The sequence below is a fragment of the Psittacula echo genome (genome assembly GCF_963264785.1).
Source record: "Psittacula echo genome assembly, chromosome: 1".
NCBI lineage: Eukaryota > Metazoa > Chordata > Aves > Psittaciformes > Psittacidae > Psittacula > Psittacula echo.
The window spans coordinates 41,673,474-41,687,621 of record NC_137735.1 but is presented as its reverse complement, the minus strand read 5'-3'; the positions used below and the strand labels follow the sequence as shown (position 1 = coordinate 41,687,621).

Sequence of the window (14,148 nt, the reverse complement as noted above, 5' to 3'; positions counted from 1 at the left end):
ACTGCTACTGCTGAACCCAGGACAACTTGGAACCTAAAAAGTAAGGAGGAGCAAGACTGAAATTTCAAGTACCTCCTATTATAAAACATTAAATTCTGGGCCCATGGAAGTGTCCACATACGCTAGTGCTTCTGTTTGAATAAATGGAACATGTCTACGCTGAGTGAAAGGAGTGGGGGTGTCAGGTATACCAAAGTAGATGTGGCACGTGAATGTATTTTGCATTTAAAACTGTAGACACTTTTGCAGAACTCTTAACCTGCATTGTGAATTAGTTTATGCTGGATGGGACCTTTCGAAGTACAAACCTTTGCTTAAAAAGATAGTGACAGCTTTGAAATACGAGCATGTTGCTACCAGCCTGTGATCCTTATCAGTGCTGCTGTCAGCAGCAGCAGCGATGTGACCTGCTACAGGACAGGTCACTGTACACTGGCAGCCTGCAAGACAGAGCAGGCACTGTTCATCCCTGGTTTCTGACTGTTACTTCAAGCAGTTGCCCAAGGATGAAACTCTTACATGCAGTAGCAGGAAATAAGCAGCAGACCAAGGAGCTTGGAAACAATTAATTTTGACCTCAATTCTGTCCCGATTAGTGAAAACAGTGGCTTTCTCTCACTAACAAGGCAGCAACTGCAGTGGATTTTTTAACTTACCTGGTAACATCAGTTAGCTGGTTTTTAATCCCATCCATTCCTGGTAACCCACAGCCAATGCAGCTGCTGGAGCCGATTTCGTGGTTTGTTTTCACACAGAAGGGAACACTGCTGTAACCAAAGGTTTACCTGCCTGGGAGGGCAGACTTGAAGAATTGTATAACGGCAGCAAAGAAAACGGAGTTGGGTAGATCCAAGTGGCAGGTTGCAACTGTACTGCACCAACGAATCCACCGAATGCATGGAAAGACCGCCCCCGAGCCCCCCGCCTACCGCTGTCTCTAGGAAACGTGACAACAGTGGCAAGCCTGTTCCATGCCTCGTAACGGCCAGCTGCGCAGTAACGCCAGCTGCCAGGCAGCAGCAAGAACAGCACAGGCAGCGCTCCCGGCACCACCACTCTTCCGGACCGAGGCTGCCGGACCCAGGGGCAGGGTTCTGCTGAGCGGGCACCCGGGGGGAACCCAGCGCGGGCTGGAAGCCGCCAGTCTCGGTGCTTTGGAGGGTCCCCGCTCCCGGGCGGGTGCCCCAGCGCTGCCCTGCATCATGTTCCTCCCCTCCGCGCATGCGCTGGGTGCGCCACCACCATCCCCTTACCCGCGCGGGGCTCACAGCAGCACAGGGGGCAGCCGGCTGCCTTAGGAAAGCTTTACTGACCGCAGGCGCGCGGCCGCGCAGTACAAAAGGGCACGGACGGACACACGGACACACGGACAGGGACACAAAGGAGACAGCCGCCCCGGGGCACCGCTGCACGGCTCAGGGCGCGAGCTGGTCCAGCGGCTCCTCCCGCCGGTTGGCCAAGTGTGACTGAATGATCTCGGCAAACAGGCTCCTCTGCAGCAGCGTGTAGGCCAGGGGCAGCAGCTGGCCCACCGTCTTGTGGAAGTACTGCGGGAGAGAGGGAAAACAACAGCGGCCGGCGGTCAGTGGCTCTGCCCTCACAGCCAGAGGCACTGCACCTCTAGGCTGGGCCTGGGGCAAGCTGCACTCTTCAGCTGCAAAACTGTACTCAGACCACATACACATGCTACATCAGTAACCACCACAGCAAGGTCAAACTGGGTTACCTCAACGGCTGCAAGGGAGAGACGGGCATACATTTTCAGCAGCACACAAGATGACAACTATCATTAAGGCCCGCAGCTGCCCAGCCTCTGGCTAAAGCCCCACATCCTGTCACACTCCACAGTTCAAGGGGATGAGGATGGTATGTACAGGAGCCATTTAAGTGCTTCCAGTGAACATGAGTATTTAGAATTTGTGATAGTTACTGTACTTGTAACCATTACATATCTTGCATTTGAGGGGGAAGAGGTTCTTTCCCATGTCTTGCACTACAGCTACAGTGTGGGTGTTCCTTCTGGCTCTGTAAGCAAGGGGACAGCCAGGGTCCAGCCAGAACCAGTAAGCTCAAAGTATCCACAGACAGGCCAAAACACTGGGACCAAGCCTTGTTGCAAGCTGTGTGTGAAGCCACTGTTTTAAATTTCTGTTTACTAAACTAGAAAATGAAGGAAGGTTTCTCTTTTCTAAAAAGTTACTAAACTACAACTTTTTGTTTCAAACTGCTGCCTAACATAGATCTCAGGATATGTCACAGCACTGTGAAGACTTAATTTGTCATGGCAGGAGTTGGACAGTGGTTAATCTCGTGCCGAGAAGCACAAAGCATCAAAGACAAGGGTTTGTCTTCATCTACTCAGCTGAAATACAACTGAAATAACTGTTGTCTTCACTGCCCCTTCAGATGTACGAAGGAATTAAGCAGCTGAAGCAGCAAGTTGCTGAAGGGTCCAAAATAAGCAGGGTAAAACAGAACACATTCTTGGATGCTACAGGGCAAGAAGCCTAAGAAACACATCAGTAATTTAACTGTGTGGAAAGATCAGAGAATTTTCCTTTGTTTCAGTGCCTAAGTATTTTGACTGGTGTTTAGGACAGCTTTTTTTGGGCCTACATTTAGCACTTTGAGGTTTTCACCTTTCCACATGACACTCTGGAGCCACCCTTAGCCAATCATGTTTTTACTAAAAGCAGCTCTTCTTCATGGGTTTTTCTATGACCAGCCATTCTTCTACAGTGATGTTGAAGCTTCTTTGTACATTATTTCCTAGCTATGGATTTATTACAAGGATGATCCTTTTCATCAGGGCAGTGGCTAATCGCACACAAAAAGCGTTAAGTGTAATTTCTACGTGTGACTAAGTGCTGGTAAGTCCATCAGCTTATTTATGACATCCTTTGCCAACAGAGCCAGAACAAGGCACACACTGGGAGGTCTCTTACACAGCCATATGCAGCTCTCCCTGGAGCCGAGCAGCTGGCTGAGGTTCAGATTTCTCCAGCTGGGGTTACTACAAACATCAGTCTGTTTCCTGACCTAGCTGAATATAGCACTTGTGCCTACACAAGCAGTTGGGGACAGGAGGCTACAGTTATTCAATGTCTCTGGGTCAGACATTCTGCACTTGCGGGGCTCAAATGAGAACTCATTGTCTTACATCAAATCACAACAGTTAAATGCTGTTTAAATGCTTGTGAATTGCAAAATTGTGCTGTCATACAAGCAATTTTAAATTTAACATGGCATGATCTCCTAAGTGTGACTTTTTAAACAGTCTTCACAAATTAAGAGTATTCTTGTAGACTTCCATGATTCTTAGGGACAACCAATCATGCAACAGAGTTGGGAATCAAGATCTACAACACAAAACAACCCCCAGTCCATGCACAAAAACACAAGGTAATTTTGTGACATACGGTGGCTGCAGTACTCACATGTGATCCATAGCAGAACAGGTCTATACCCAGTTCATAGCCCATCCCATAGTCACATTCATCATTAGCAAACTGAACAAAGGTCAGCATTTCCTGAATGGGTGCAAAGGCCTTCAGCCTCTCATCATCAGTAGAAGCATCAACAATGGCCTTACAAATTCTCCTCAGATTAGCTGCAGAACACAAAAGCAGAAATATTTAGATGTTTAAAGAAAGAAATTCAATGTTTTACAGAGGTATTTTGTGGGAAAAACATACTTGTGTGTCATACTTACATGACATCCAGTTGGGCACATCCTGAGCTGCTGGTAAAAGAGCTTTCCCCCTTTCCTTTGCTGCTCACTCTTGCCCTATGCCCACCCATCCCAGTTCCCCATGACAGAGACAAGCTTTTGTGTGGTGAACCTGCATGAAGGAACTAATTCTGGTTAGAACACTGGGAGAAGAGGGAGCATGAGAAACACATCCACAAATCCCTGAACACAGATCAGGTTTTTTGGATCTGCCTCCTGCATGGCTGTGCCAATACAAAACAGAAAGGTGTCTAAACTACTCCTTCAGGAATTATTACTTTAGATTTAGCATGCTTCATTGATTGCCATCTGAGTCATTTAAAGAAAAATTATATTTGAGCTCAAAGTATTAAGATTTCTGCTTTTTACTCCAACCACTCATATTCTTTCCAGGAGGAAATATGAATGCAGTTTGTTTTTTGCACAGTAGCTTTATGACTGAGGCTTGTTCAGTAAAGCAAAGAATACAGTAACCAAGATATTTACCATTTGTTTCAGGAAGCTCTCTGTATCCAACATCATTTTTGTCTACAGGAACAACTAGGCCTGCTCCGTGAAATGCTTTGGTCACCACCTAAAGAGACAGGAAATGGGATACAGTGCTGTAAGTTAAAAATGTGACATAAAACTTCTCACCTTACTAAACAGCATTAACACCTGACTGCTGATGGTCAAACCTAAACACAGTGTCCAGGCTCCAGGACAGGAACTTCATTTCATGTCCTGGAATTCCTTAATTTGTATGGAAGTTACTTTTGAGTATTGAAGTTTAAAAGAACTGCAAACTCCATTTCAGTCACATCCTGAAATCTAGAAATCCTTGTAGTCACCTGTGTAGTACGATACTATAGTTATTTAGTCACTTCCTACTATAATTATTTCTGACAGGTATGCTAAAACCCCTGTTATCCATATCATCCTTAATGGTTCTGCTTCCAAAAGATCCAACCCAACTGTTTACAAGAATATTCACTTCAAAGCAGTTTTCTCCATGCTCCCCCTTTGTTACAGGTTTTTTTACTATATCCCTGGCTTTTGTTTTAATGGGAATGCCAAGCTATGGTTTACAAGAATAAAGTGTTCTGATTTAATCCTATTATTTGCAACACACTTGTACTGATCTCCCCTTTCCCAAAGTTTGAGAGTGCTGATTAGCCCTGGAAATTCCTAAACAAAGCATTCCTACTAACTAAAAAGAATTGAATAAAAAAAATAAATAAAAGAAACAAGCAAGTAAATTATGAAGTATAACAGAACTTCATTCTCTCCAGTGGATCAGAAAGTCATACTTTCTTATCTCTCTGTTTCATCTTCACCGTTTTTTGTTCCAGAGAATAACCCAGCTCTTTTGCTGTTCTTGTTAGTTTTTCATCTATGTCTTTCAAAATAGCAGTTTTCTTTTTATCAGTCACTTCCTTAAGTTTCTTTGACAAAAATAATCTGCAAACAGAAGAAACACGTCTTCAAAGAGCTTAACAGAAAACAAACATATAGCCTTCTAATCACTAAACCTCCAAATCTTATAATGAAGATCAGCAGTCATGGGTTTATTTATACACACAGACTTGGGAATGTAAGCCTCTTAACAACAGGAAATTAAACAAGTTTGTCACAGATGGTACTTTGGCATTTCCCACCTTTTTTGCATTACAGTACAGTTTATGCAACCTGCAGGTGCTGAAGATTCTCCTGAACTCACTGGCTGTTCATCTTACTATCTTAAGAACTCAGTTTGCTGCTTCAGTGCTGTATACACTCTTTGTCATCCAAGTCACACACACAAATACATATTCATGAGGTTCATCATGGTGCTTTCAAAACAAACGTCCTCATTTAACTCTGCTGTACACATGGGTTCTTTTGCAGAAGCTATTCTTCTGTTACTGACATGTCTGTGCTTAGAAAGCTTTTCATTTTTTTACTGACAGCTGATGAAATCTCTTGTTTACATTCATGATGCAGGACCATGTAAACCTTCATGAATCATACTGAATTACATGCCCACATAAATATTACCCTGCCCCAGGTCAGAAATGGTACTTCTTGTAGCTACTCATTATATATGAAAATTACATATTTTTATGGAGGCAAAAACAACAGCTACAAGATACTCATTTAGTACAATAGCCAGGTTTCCTTCACCACTGTTTGAGATGCCCTTCCTACTTATGAAATATTTTAACACACCTGGCGGGCACTTTTTTTACTATAGAGCATATCCTTCCCAATATATGAAAAGAATGAGATAATTAACACATTTGTAAAAACAAAACAGGGTCTAGAAGCCTATTAATGCTTTTGAGAGTACCTTAGAACTTGCTAGCATGAGCAGAAGAATAAGGATTTCTTGGGAAAGGTATGTAATAAGTTAGCTGCATTATTCATGTGTCCCAATTAATAGTTTCTCTTCCACTTTACCCTTTATGTATAAAAAAGGGACCTTACTTGACTGCAGCAAAGACATTATCACCAACTTGTGAAATCACACAGCTCTTCTTGGCTTCATTTGCACCAACCCACACTGGAAGCTCATCTGGAACATCCCTATTTATGAAAAAAAAAAAAAAAAAAACCACAGAAATAGTCAAGCCGTGTCCATTTCTCATATTTCAAAGTGGGATTAATTTGCCTCCTCACCATGCTGCCATCTCATTCAGAAACCTAACATCAAACACCCTTAGATCTAAAGCTCTAAAGCCTTACAGCATGGCTTTGAAAGGAACTTGTATTACTACATGCAGAGAAAACACACATTCCCCTTATAAGGTTTGACTTTTACTTCCTAGGTATCATGGCATGAGTTAAAGGTTAATGAGGGTTAGGGGCTAGTTCAATAAATATTTAAATCTAGTCTTCAAATCTGTGATCCTTTTTACTACATGATACCAACCCATGTGTTAATATCCTGCTACAGGAGAGAGAGATTGTTGTTTGGTCATAGTGCAAAACTCTAAACTCTTGTGAAAAAAAAGAGGAAAAAAAGCTACACCTAATTACAGTCCAGCAAGAGCATATATAAATACCTGAAATACCCCATGTGATACTGTGTTTTGCTATCCGCAACAAGTATAGTCTGGAATTCTGGGGGATCATAGAAGAATCTCCAATGAAGACTGAAGTCTGGATTTGTTGATTTTGCCTTTTTGTGTTTTCCAGCAAGAATATCATATGGCCCAACCAGCCTAAGTCCAACACTTGACACAAGTGCATCTGAAAAGCAAAACATGAAGTGGTTCACTTTCTGGTGGGTGCATACCTAAACCAAAGTCCTATGTCACTAAGGTATCGAAAGCTTCCAGAAATCCAAACAGTCAAACACTCTGTTTTGCATACAAGCAAAGCTGAGACATGCTTTTACTCAGATAGAGTTCAGTTATTACACTTCTCGTAAGTAGTGGTTAACGGCTCAGTGTCCAGATAGAGATCAGTGATGAGTGGGGTCCCTCAGGGGTCTGTACTGAGATACTGACTTAGTATCTCATCAATGACAGAGACAGTGGGACTGAGTGCACCTTCAACAAGTTTGCTGCGACACTAAGCTGTGTGGTGCAGTGGACATGCTGGAGGGCAGGGATGTCATGCAGAGAGACCCAGACAAACTCAAGAAGTGGGCCCATGTGAATGAACCTCATCACGTTCAAAGAAGACAAGTGCAAGGTTTTGCACCTGGGTCAGGGCAACCCCAAGTATCAATACAGGCTGGGGGTGAAAGGGACAGAGCAGCCTTTTTCTTGAGGAGAAAGACTTGGGGGTGATGGTTGACAAAAAGCTCAACATGAGCTGATGGCGTACACTCGCAGCCCAGAAAGCCAACTGTGTGCTGGGCTGCATCAAAAGGAGTGTGACGAGCAGGTTGAGGGAGGTGATTCTGCCCCTCTACTCTGCTCTCATGAGACCCCACCTGGAGCACTGTGTACAGTTCTAGGGCCCCCAAACACAAGTGTAAGGTGGAGCTGCTTGAGTGAGTCCAGAGGAGGCCACAAGAATGGTCAGAAGGCTGGAGCACCTCTCCTATGAGGACAAGCTGCGAGAGTTGGGTTTTTTCAGCTTGCAGAAGAGAAGGCTCTGGGGAGACCTTAGAGCAGCCTTCTAGTACTTATAGGAGGCATACAAGAAATCTGGAAAGGGGCTTTTTTCAGGTGCAAGTAACAGGACAAGTGGGAATGGCTTTAAGATGAAAGAGCGGAGATACAGATTAGACATTAGGAAGAAGTTCTTTACTCTAAGAGTGGCGGGACACTAGAACAAGGCCAGGTTGGATGGGGCTTGGAGCAACCTGGTCAAGTGGAAGGTGTCTCTGCCCATGGCAGGGGGAGTTAGAACTAGATGATCTTTAAGGCCCCTTCCAACCCAAATCAGTCTGTGATTCTGTGATTAGAAAGCATCTGAGCAGCTCTAGTTGGCCTGTCTTCAGGCTGGTTTTGAGAATGAAATTCAGAAAACTTAAAAAATATTTCAAAACCCACCACTTGGTTTCTCAGGGTCTAGTTCCTCACAAAACCTCCAAAACTGGTAGAAGTCTTCAGGCAGTGTAAGCCGATAGCACGTTTCTGCTTCTTGACGAAGACTGTCAGCAGTATCTGCCTGATTTGATCTTCTCTTCTTGATACCTCCATTTTTTTCACACTGCAGTTTAAAAAACAACAAACTCAAAGTTATTTTAGTTGCTGTCAGTTCTACTGAAGTATTTTACAAAGCTTCTGTATTAAAAAAGGAACAATGATTAAGAGCATTAAGTCATGCTTGTTACTTAAAACCATCTATGTACTGATTAGAACATCTATTTTGGACAGATTCCCTCAAAAGTGCATTATCTGGAGACATAACACTGCCAAATGCTACTTTGATATTAATGGCCCAGTATAACCAATGGAAGCACTTTTATTAGTGATATGGAGAAATCTCCAGGAACTCGCCAACAAAGTTTTAAGTTGACAAGCAGGTATTCTTTATTGCGGCGCTGAGAGACACAGGGGATAGCTCCTCCAAACATGTCTCTTCCAAGCACCAACCAGGCTGTGATCTTATTGTCCTTAAACATACATATTCATTAGATTATATACATTACATCATACTTTTAGATAAGGCCTCCTGCATGCACAGTAAAATGTGGTAGTGGGCTTTGGGACCCCTGGTGGTTATTTCTTCATCACTTTGTTTTAGGATCGTTGTCATATCAGTAACCCCCAGGCTGTTCTCACAAAGCTTATCTTAGGAATTTCCTTTTCTCTATAGTTGCTAACAAAGCCTAACGTCCTTGAGGTTACTTATTTCCAACACTATTCTTCAGTCAGACCCATTCTTCAATTAGTTATTCAAGCAAAGGACTAAGCAATACCAAAGTTTCATCTAAGTTCTACATGACTTTGAAAGGACTGTTTCCAATCACACAGCAACTTGCATCCAACAAACCCACGTGTTTTACAGAGAGCTGGAAGTAGGGATGCTATCTTGCCACATCTGGTTAAATGACACTACAAAAATATTCCAAGTCTGCACTATCTAAACTACTCAATTTAGCATCTGAGCTGGTGTAATTTACAGCATAGCCCGTTAAAAGTAGCTTAAGGTTTAAGTTGTTTTAAAACAAGTGATGTAACATGAACAGGCTAGGAAATGATCCATCCAGGCGCACACACCACTTCAGTGGTAACCTCAACTACTCATCCCATGTAAGGCTCCAAGAGCTGGCAGGACTCATTCTGCCCTTGGTTTAAAGAATATGATGAAGAAAAGCAAGGTTTCTTTTCTCTTGCTAGGGCAGTACAATGAGGTACCTTTCACCTCCGAAGCAGGCTGCCATCAGATAGCTAACTACATCAGCAGCGCCCGTTCCCTGCCGCAGACACCCCCTGGCACTGAGGCTGTTGCTGTTTACAGCACACCTGGGACGCCGCGGTGGCCGGGAGAAGCCCAAGTATAAAGGCGAAGCTCCCGCGTCGGAGAACGAAGGGCCCCGGGCCTTTCCTCGGACTGCGGGGCACACTAGAACGAGGGGCAGGGAGGCACAGGCCCGGCTCTCTCACAAGGCACCCGGCTCCATGCAGGCCTCGGAGCAAGCCCCCCGCCCCGGGAGCGCCTCAGGCTCGGCCCCCTCAGCAACCGCCCCCCCTCAAGCCACCCCCGCCCTGCGCTCGCCCGCTAACGGCCACCTGCTCTCCGGCCGGGCCCGCCGCGCCGCGCGGCCGCCGCTTCCCGTCACCTGTCATGCTCCCGCCACCAGCATCGCGCGCAAGCCCTCCCGCCCCGCCGCTTCCGAGGTCGCACCCTGCGACTCCGCGCGTGCGCAGGGTCGTGGCGGCGTGGGCGCGCGCACGGCTAGGCCGCGCCTGCCTGCTCGCGCGGCGGGCCGTTAACGGCCGCGGCGGGTCGGCGGTGGGAGCGGCTGCTGAGGGGAATAGGGCGACTTGGGGCACAGCGGCTCTCTGTGCCCCCATGACACCTTGCTTGTAAGGTGAATAAGCGCCGTTACAAAGGCAGTGCGCGGGTGTGTATCTAGGCATCAGCGCCTGCACGGAGCTGCGGGCAAGAGGAGGAGGGTTAGTGGGGGGCACAGCGGTACCCCGTCGGCTGCGTTAGCCCCAGGACAGAGGAAGCACCACAGCGTCTGAGGGGGGAGCGAGGTGAGGAGAGAAGGAACGCGGTTAGCTCTCAATGGCGCACACGGCTATGGCCGGAGCTGGGTGCTAGAGATAAGCCTGGGAAGCTAACAGCCGTGTGTCCTCAGTGGTAGGCTAGGTCACCTCAGGGCTGCCCATAGGCACTGTCAAGACTGATTTTATTTTTCTTTTTTTTTTTTTTTTTTCCCCTAATTACATATAGGTGCAGATTCCTGTAATACGAGTTAGGTTAGTGTATTGGGGTGAGACAGATAAAAAGTTACCTGAATCAGATGGAATCGTTCCCTTCAGAGCTAAAGGTATACAAAAGAGGGGAAGCGATACTAGTTTTCAGTACACAGGAAAAGGAGGGGGGAAAAAACCCAAAACAAAACAAAAACCAGGCCTCTGAGCCTCCACTTTAGCATTTGACAGCTGCCAGGAATATAAAAATGTCATGTAATTTCTGTTGCAATGAGCAAATCAAGGCAGCAGTGTATAACATGCAGCAAGTGGGACACACTCCTCAGTTTAGAAAAGCACATGATCATATTATGCAACATCCACTCAAGTATACTGCTGAAGTGCTTTGCATAGGAAAAGGCGTAGAACACCAATAGCACAGGAGGCAGTGGGAGGCTGGTTATATATAAACCTTCATTTTTTTGTTTCAGTAACTTGGATTGCAGTGGGTATGTTTAAAGAAGCATAAGCTACAGAAATTCTTTCTGGTATGCAGTGTGTGTTCAGCAAAGATGCAGATATGGCATAAATCCAGTGGTTTTATCTCGCAATCCATTAAAGCTGTAAATATTTGCAGCAGAATAGACTATTAGCTTAGGTCTAGGAATAAGATGTAGTGCCTTTGAAAACCACTGCTGACATTGAGAGTTATATGACCAACACAAAAGCGTGATAGTTTTAAGGGCATCTGTGACATTCACTATCAAGTATTAACACACAGCGTCACAGAAAACTTGATCCTGACTGATGTTATTTCCTGTACGTAGAAACAGCTAGGCACTTCATAGAAACCATGGGTTGATACCGTGTAGATGATGCAGGACAACCAGTGACAAAATGGGCTCCTTCAGCTGGAAGGACTGTTGTTTAAATCTACGTATTAAACTGTTTGCTTACTGAAATCGTGCACACAAAGGAATATTAAGCTTCAAATCCAAGCCTGAAGGAATGGTTTATGTTTCATCACCTGAGGTTAAGCAGAAATGAGGTACTAAAGCTCACTCAGAAACCCCAAGCCTAATTTTCTTCCTGAAAAGTGTGAGCAGTAGTGCCCTGAGGTTTCTTTGGGAAAATGCTTTCCAGTATTCGCCTCACTCCATGATTTCTAGTACCTTAACTGTAGTGGAGGCTGGACAAAATGGCACCAGAAGGAATGACATCTTCCTCAGCAGCTTGGTGAAAAGCATTCTAGAATGAAGGCATACCTGCCCCAGCCTCATCACAAGTATTATTACATGCCTTGAGCTTAATTTACCCAGATTCCAACCTCATGCAGCAAATGGGTTCACCATTTGCAAATGCAGCAAATGGACACCAAATGCACGAGTATTTCCCAGGTCAGTATTAAAACTAAGAAATGCCAAGTTCTGTCACCCATTACTATTTCAGGATAATCTTTTTACCTATTGCAAGGTGAGGTTAATTCCATAATTAACCTATAGGCTTGCAGATGCTTATCATGCCCTTCTGTTCTCTCAGGGTTTACTGAAGGAAACCCTTTGCACAACCATTAGAAGTGACATGGGAAGGATAGCCCAAGCATGCCTTAGCCCAGAGTCTCAAGTGTGTGTTCCTGCTACATTAGTCTTATGCTACAAAACAAGTAAATGAAGTTAGCATGACAGCTTCTACCTTTATTTTAGTCAGTAAGAGAACAGAACCTTTTTATAGGTGGAAGACTTAGAAAACTTCAGATCAACTTCTGTTTCTTAAAATATTTTGCGTTATACCTTTCAGAGACAATGGAAGTAATGAAAGCATGAAATAAACTTGTAGTGGCCCCATTTTAGGTATGCTGGTATCTCACAAGGCAAAGCTATGCTGGCAAAATACAAGGGAACTAGAAGAATACTCTTGTGTTGGTTTATTAATATCAGTGACCAGGCTCAACAGCCAAACATGGAGTGCCTTTACCACGCCACAGAAGATAGCTCCTGTGAGTTTATTGATCAGTTGATGAGTGGGTTTTTCTTATGTTCTTTTCTCCACACAAGCTATTAAAATCTGAGAGCATGCAGTGTGGTGATACTCCAGGAGAGAAAGACACAAGATCTAGAGGGGGGAAGATACTAAAACCTCTCCAACTGAGGAACCCAGTCTCTCACACTTCCCAGGCAGGTACCCCAGCCACTAGATTACTGGTTAGGAGTAGCAGTGTTTTGCCATATTTAAGATAAAATGGGCTTTTAAAAATATTATATGTATGTGTATATACTGTAACTTATAATCCTTTCATAGGTATCTTCCAGCCAACTTTGGAATGACTACTTTGAGAGAAATAGGTAATAAAATGGTCAGTTGCCTCATCCTGTCCAGACAGGCTTGAAATATGAGGCAGTTAGCTTGATTCCATTAAGATCATGATGGTCAGAAAACTAATTTTGCATGTTTGAGGTTAGATGTATCTACTGCCAGGTAGCAGCTGATAAGATGTTTTCAATTCAGCAGTTTTGAGGTTAAGTACACAGGTTAGGTTTTTAACCCTTTCATTTACTCTTCAGTTAAGTGCATCCTCATCAGTTCACTGAAATTTGGAAACAGACTGTGGGGTGCCACTATACGAGTCCTTAGAAGAGAAACTAAGATTCTGAATGATTATTCAGTGTGCTATATTAATTTTTTCCTCTGTGAAAAAATTAATACAGGTGGAGTTACCTCCAAATAATTTGTTCTCATTTTTCAAGTCTAAATTTGAAAAGCATATATAATTTGATATCGGTAGTCATACTGTCATTCATTCTATTAACAACCTGTAAGGCTGTAATGTGGAAGACTTTCTATGACAAAAGATAAGCAACTGAAGCAGAGTTTACAATGCAGTAGGTTAAAGCCTCCTCCTTCCAACTAGTATACATAGCCTCCTATGTCTGTACCATCAGACTTCTGAATCAGGATAAAAGGAGATTCTTTCAAGAGATTAATCTACCAAGTAGCTTTATCAAGCTTTAAAGCTGTTCGTATGATTAGGCCTACTAAGAAAAATTACCTTTTCTTCTTTTTAATTTACAACTTTATAGTAACAGATTTTGCGAGAAACCACAGATCTGGAGTCTGTTGTCTTGGAACAAAGCTTTTCAGACCTGCTTTCTTAACTGCTATGGTAGATACATCTTGCGTACACCAAAACCTTACTGTGTCAATTTCCAAGATTATGTCTTAATATCCAAAGTTACCAAAGTATGCCCCATACTATGACAGAGTCTCAGTTTTTAATTTCAGAGTTTTATAGCTATTAATTGTTGTGAAGAAAGCCTTCATGACTTAAAAGCCCAAGTGAAAGCTTTGTTGGCTAGTAGATACCAAAGAAAGGGAAGAAAGACTTGCGAGGTTGTTGAAATTCAGTTTATGCTTCCTCACTGCCATTCACTGACTGTTATGCTCATAGCCTTCCTCCAAAGTTGATTGTTTTCCTCCCACCCCTTACGAAGTTCAGATTTGTTTTTCCTCACATGTGGAAAAACATCAGGAATAAACTAAGCTATGCAATCTAGATATTCTGTGCTGAGATATTCCAGAGACTTATATTTAAGGACAGAGATCTCTGCGAGACACAGTGGTCTACTTTGCATTAGCAAG

At 43.8% G+C, this 14,148-nt stretch overlaps 1 protein-coding gene across 1 annotated transcript; it reads right to left on the bottom strand.

Moving 5' to 3' along the window:
- Nucleotides 1-1,415: 1,415 nt before the first annotated feature.
- HPF1 (histone PARylation factor 1) lies at nt 1,416-9,954 on the bottom strand (the record flags this gene model as incomplete). Its single annotated transcript, XM_080628286.1, has 8 exons — nt 9,883-9,954; nt 8,197-8,356; nt 6,754-6,940; nt 6,176-6,274; nt 5,020-5,170; nt 4,217-4,304; nt 3,438-3,610; nt 1,416-1,547 (listed from the first exon to the last, which is right to left on the bottom strand). The coding sequence occupies exons 1-8, from the start codon at nt 9,937-9,939 to the stop codon at nt 1,416-1,418; spliced, it is 1,047 nt and encodes a 348-aa protein (XP_080484412.1). The 5' UTR covers nt 9,940-9,954.
- Between the last annotated feature and the right edge of the window lie 4,194 nt (nt 9,955-14,148).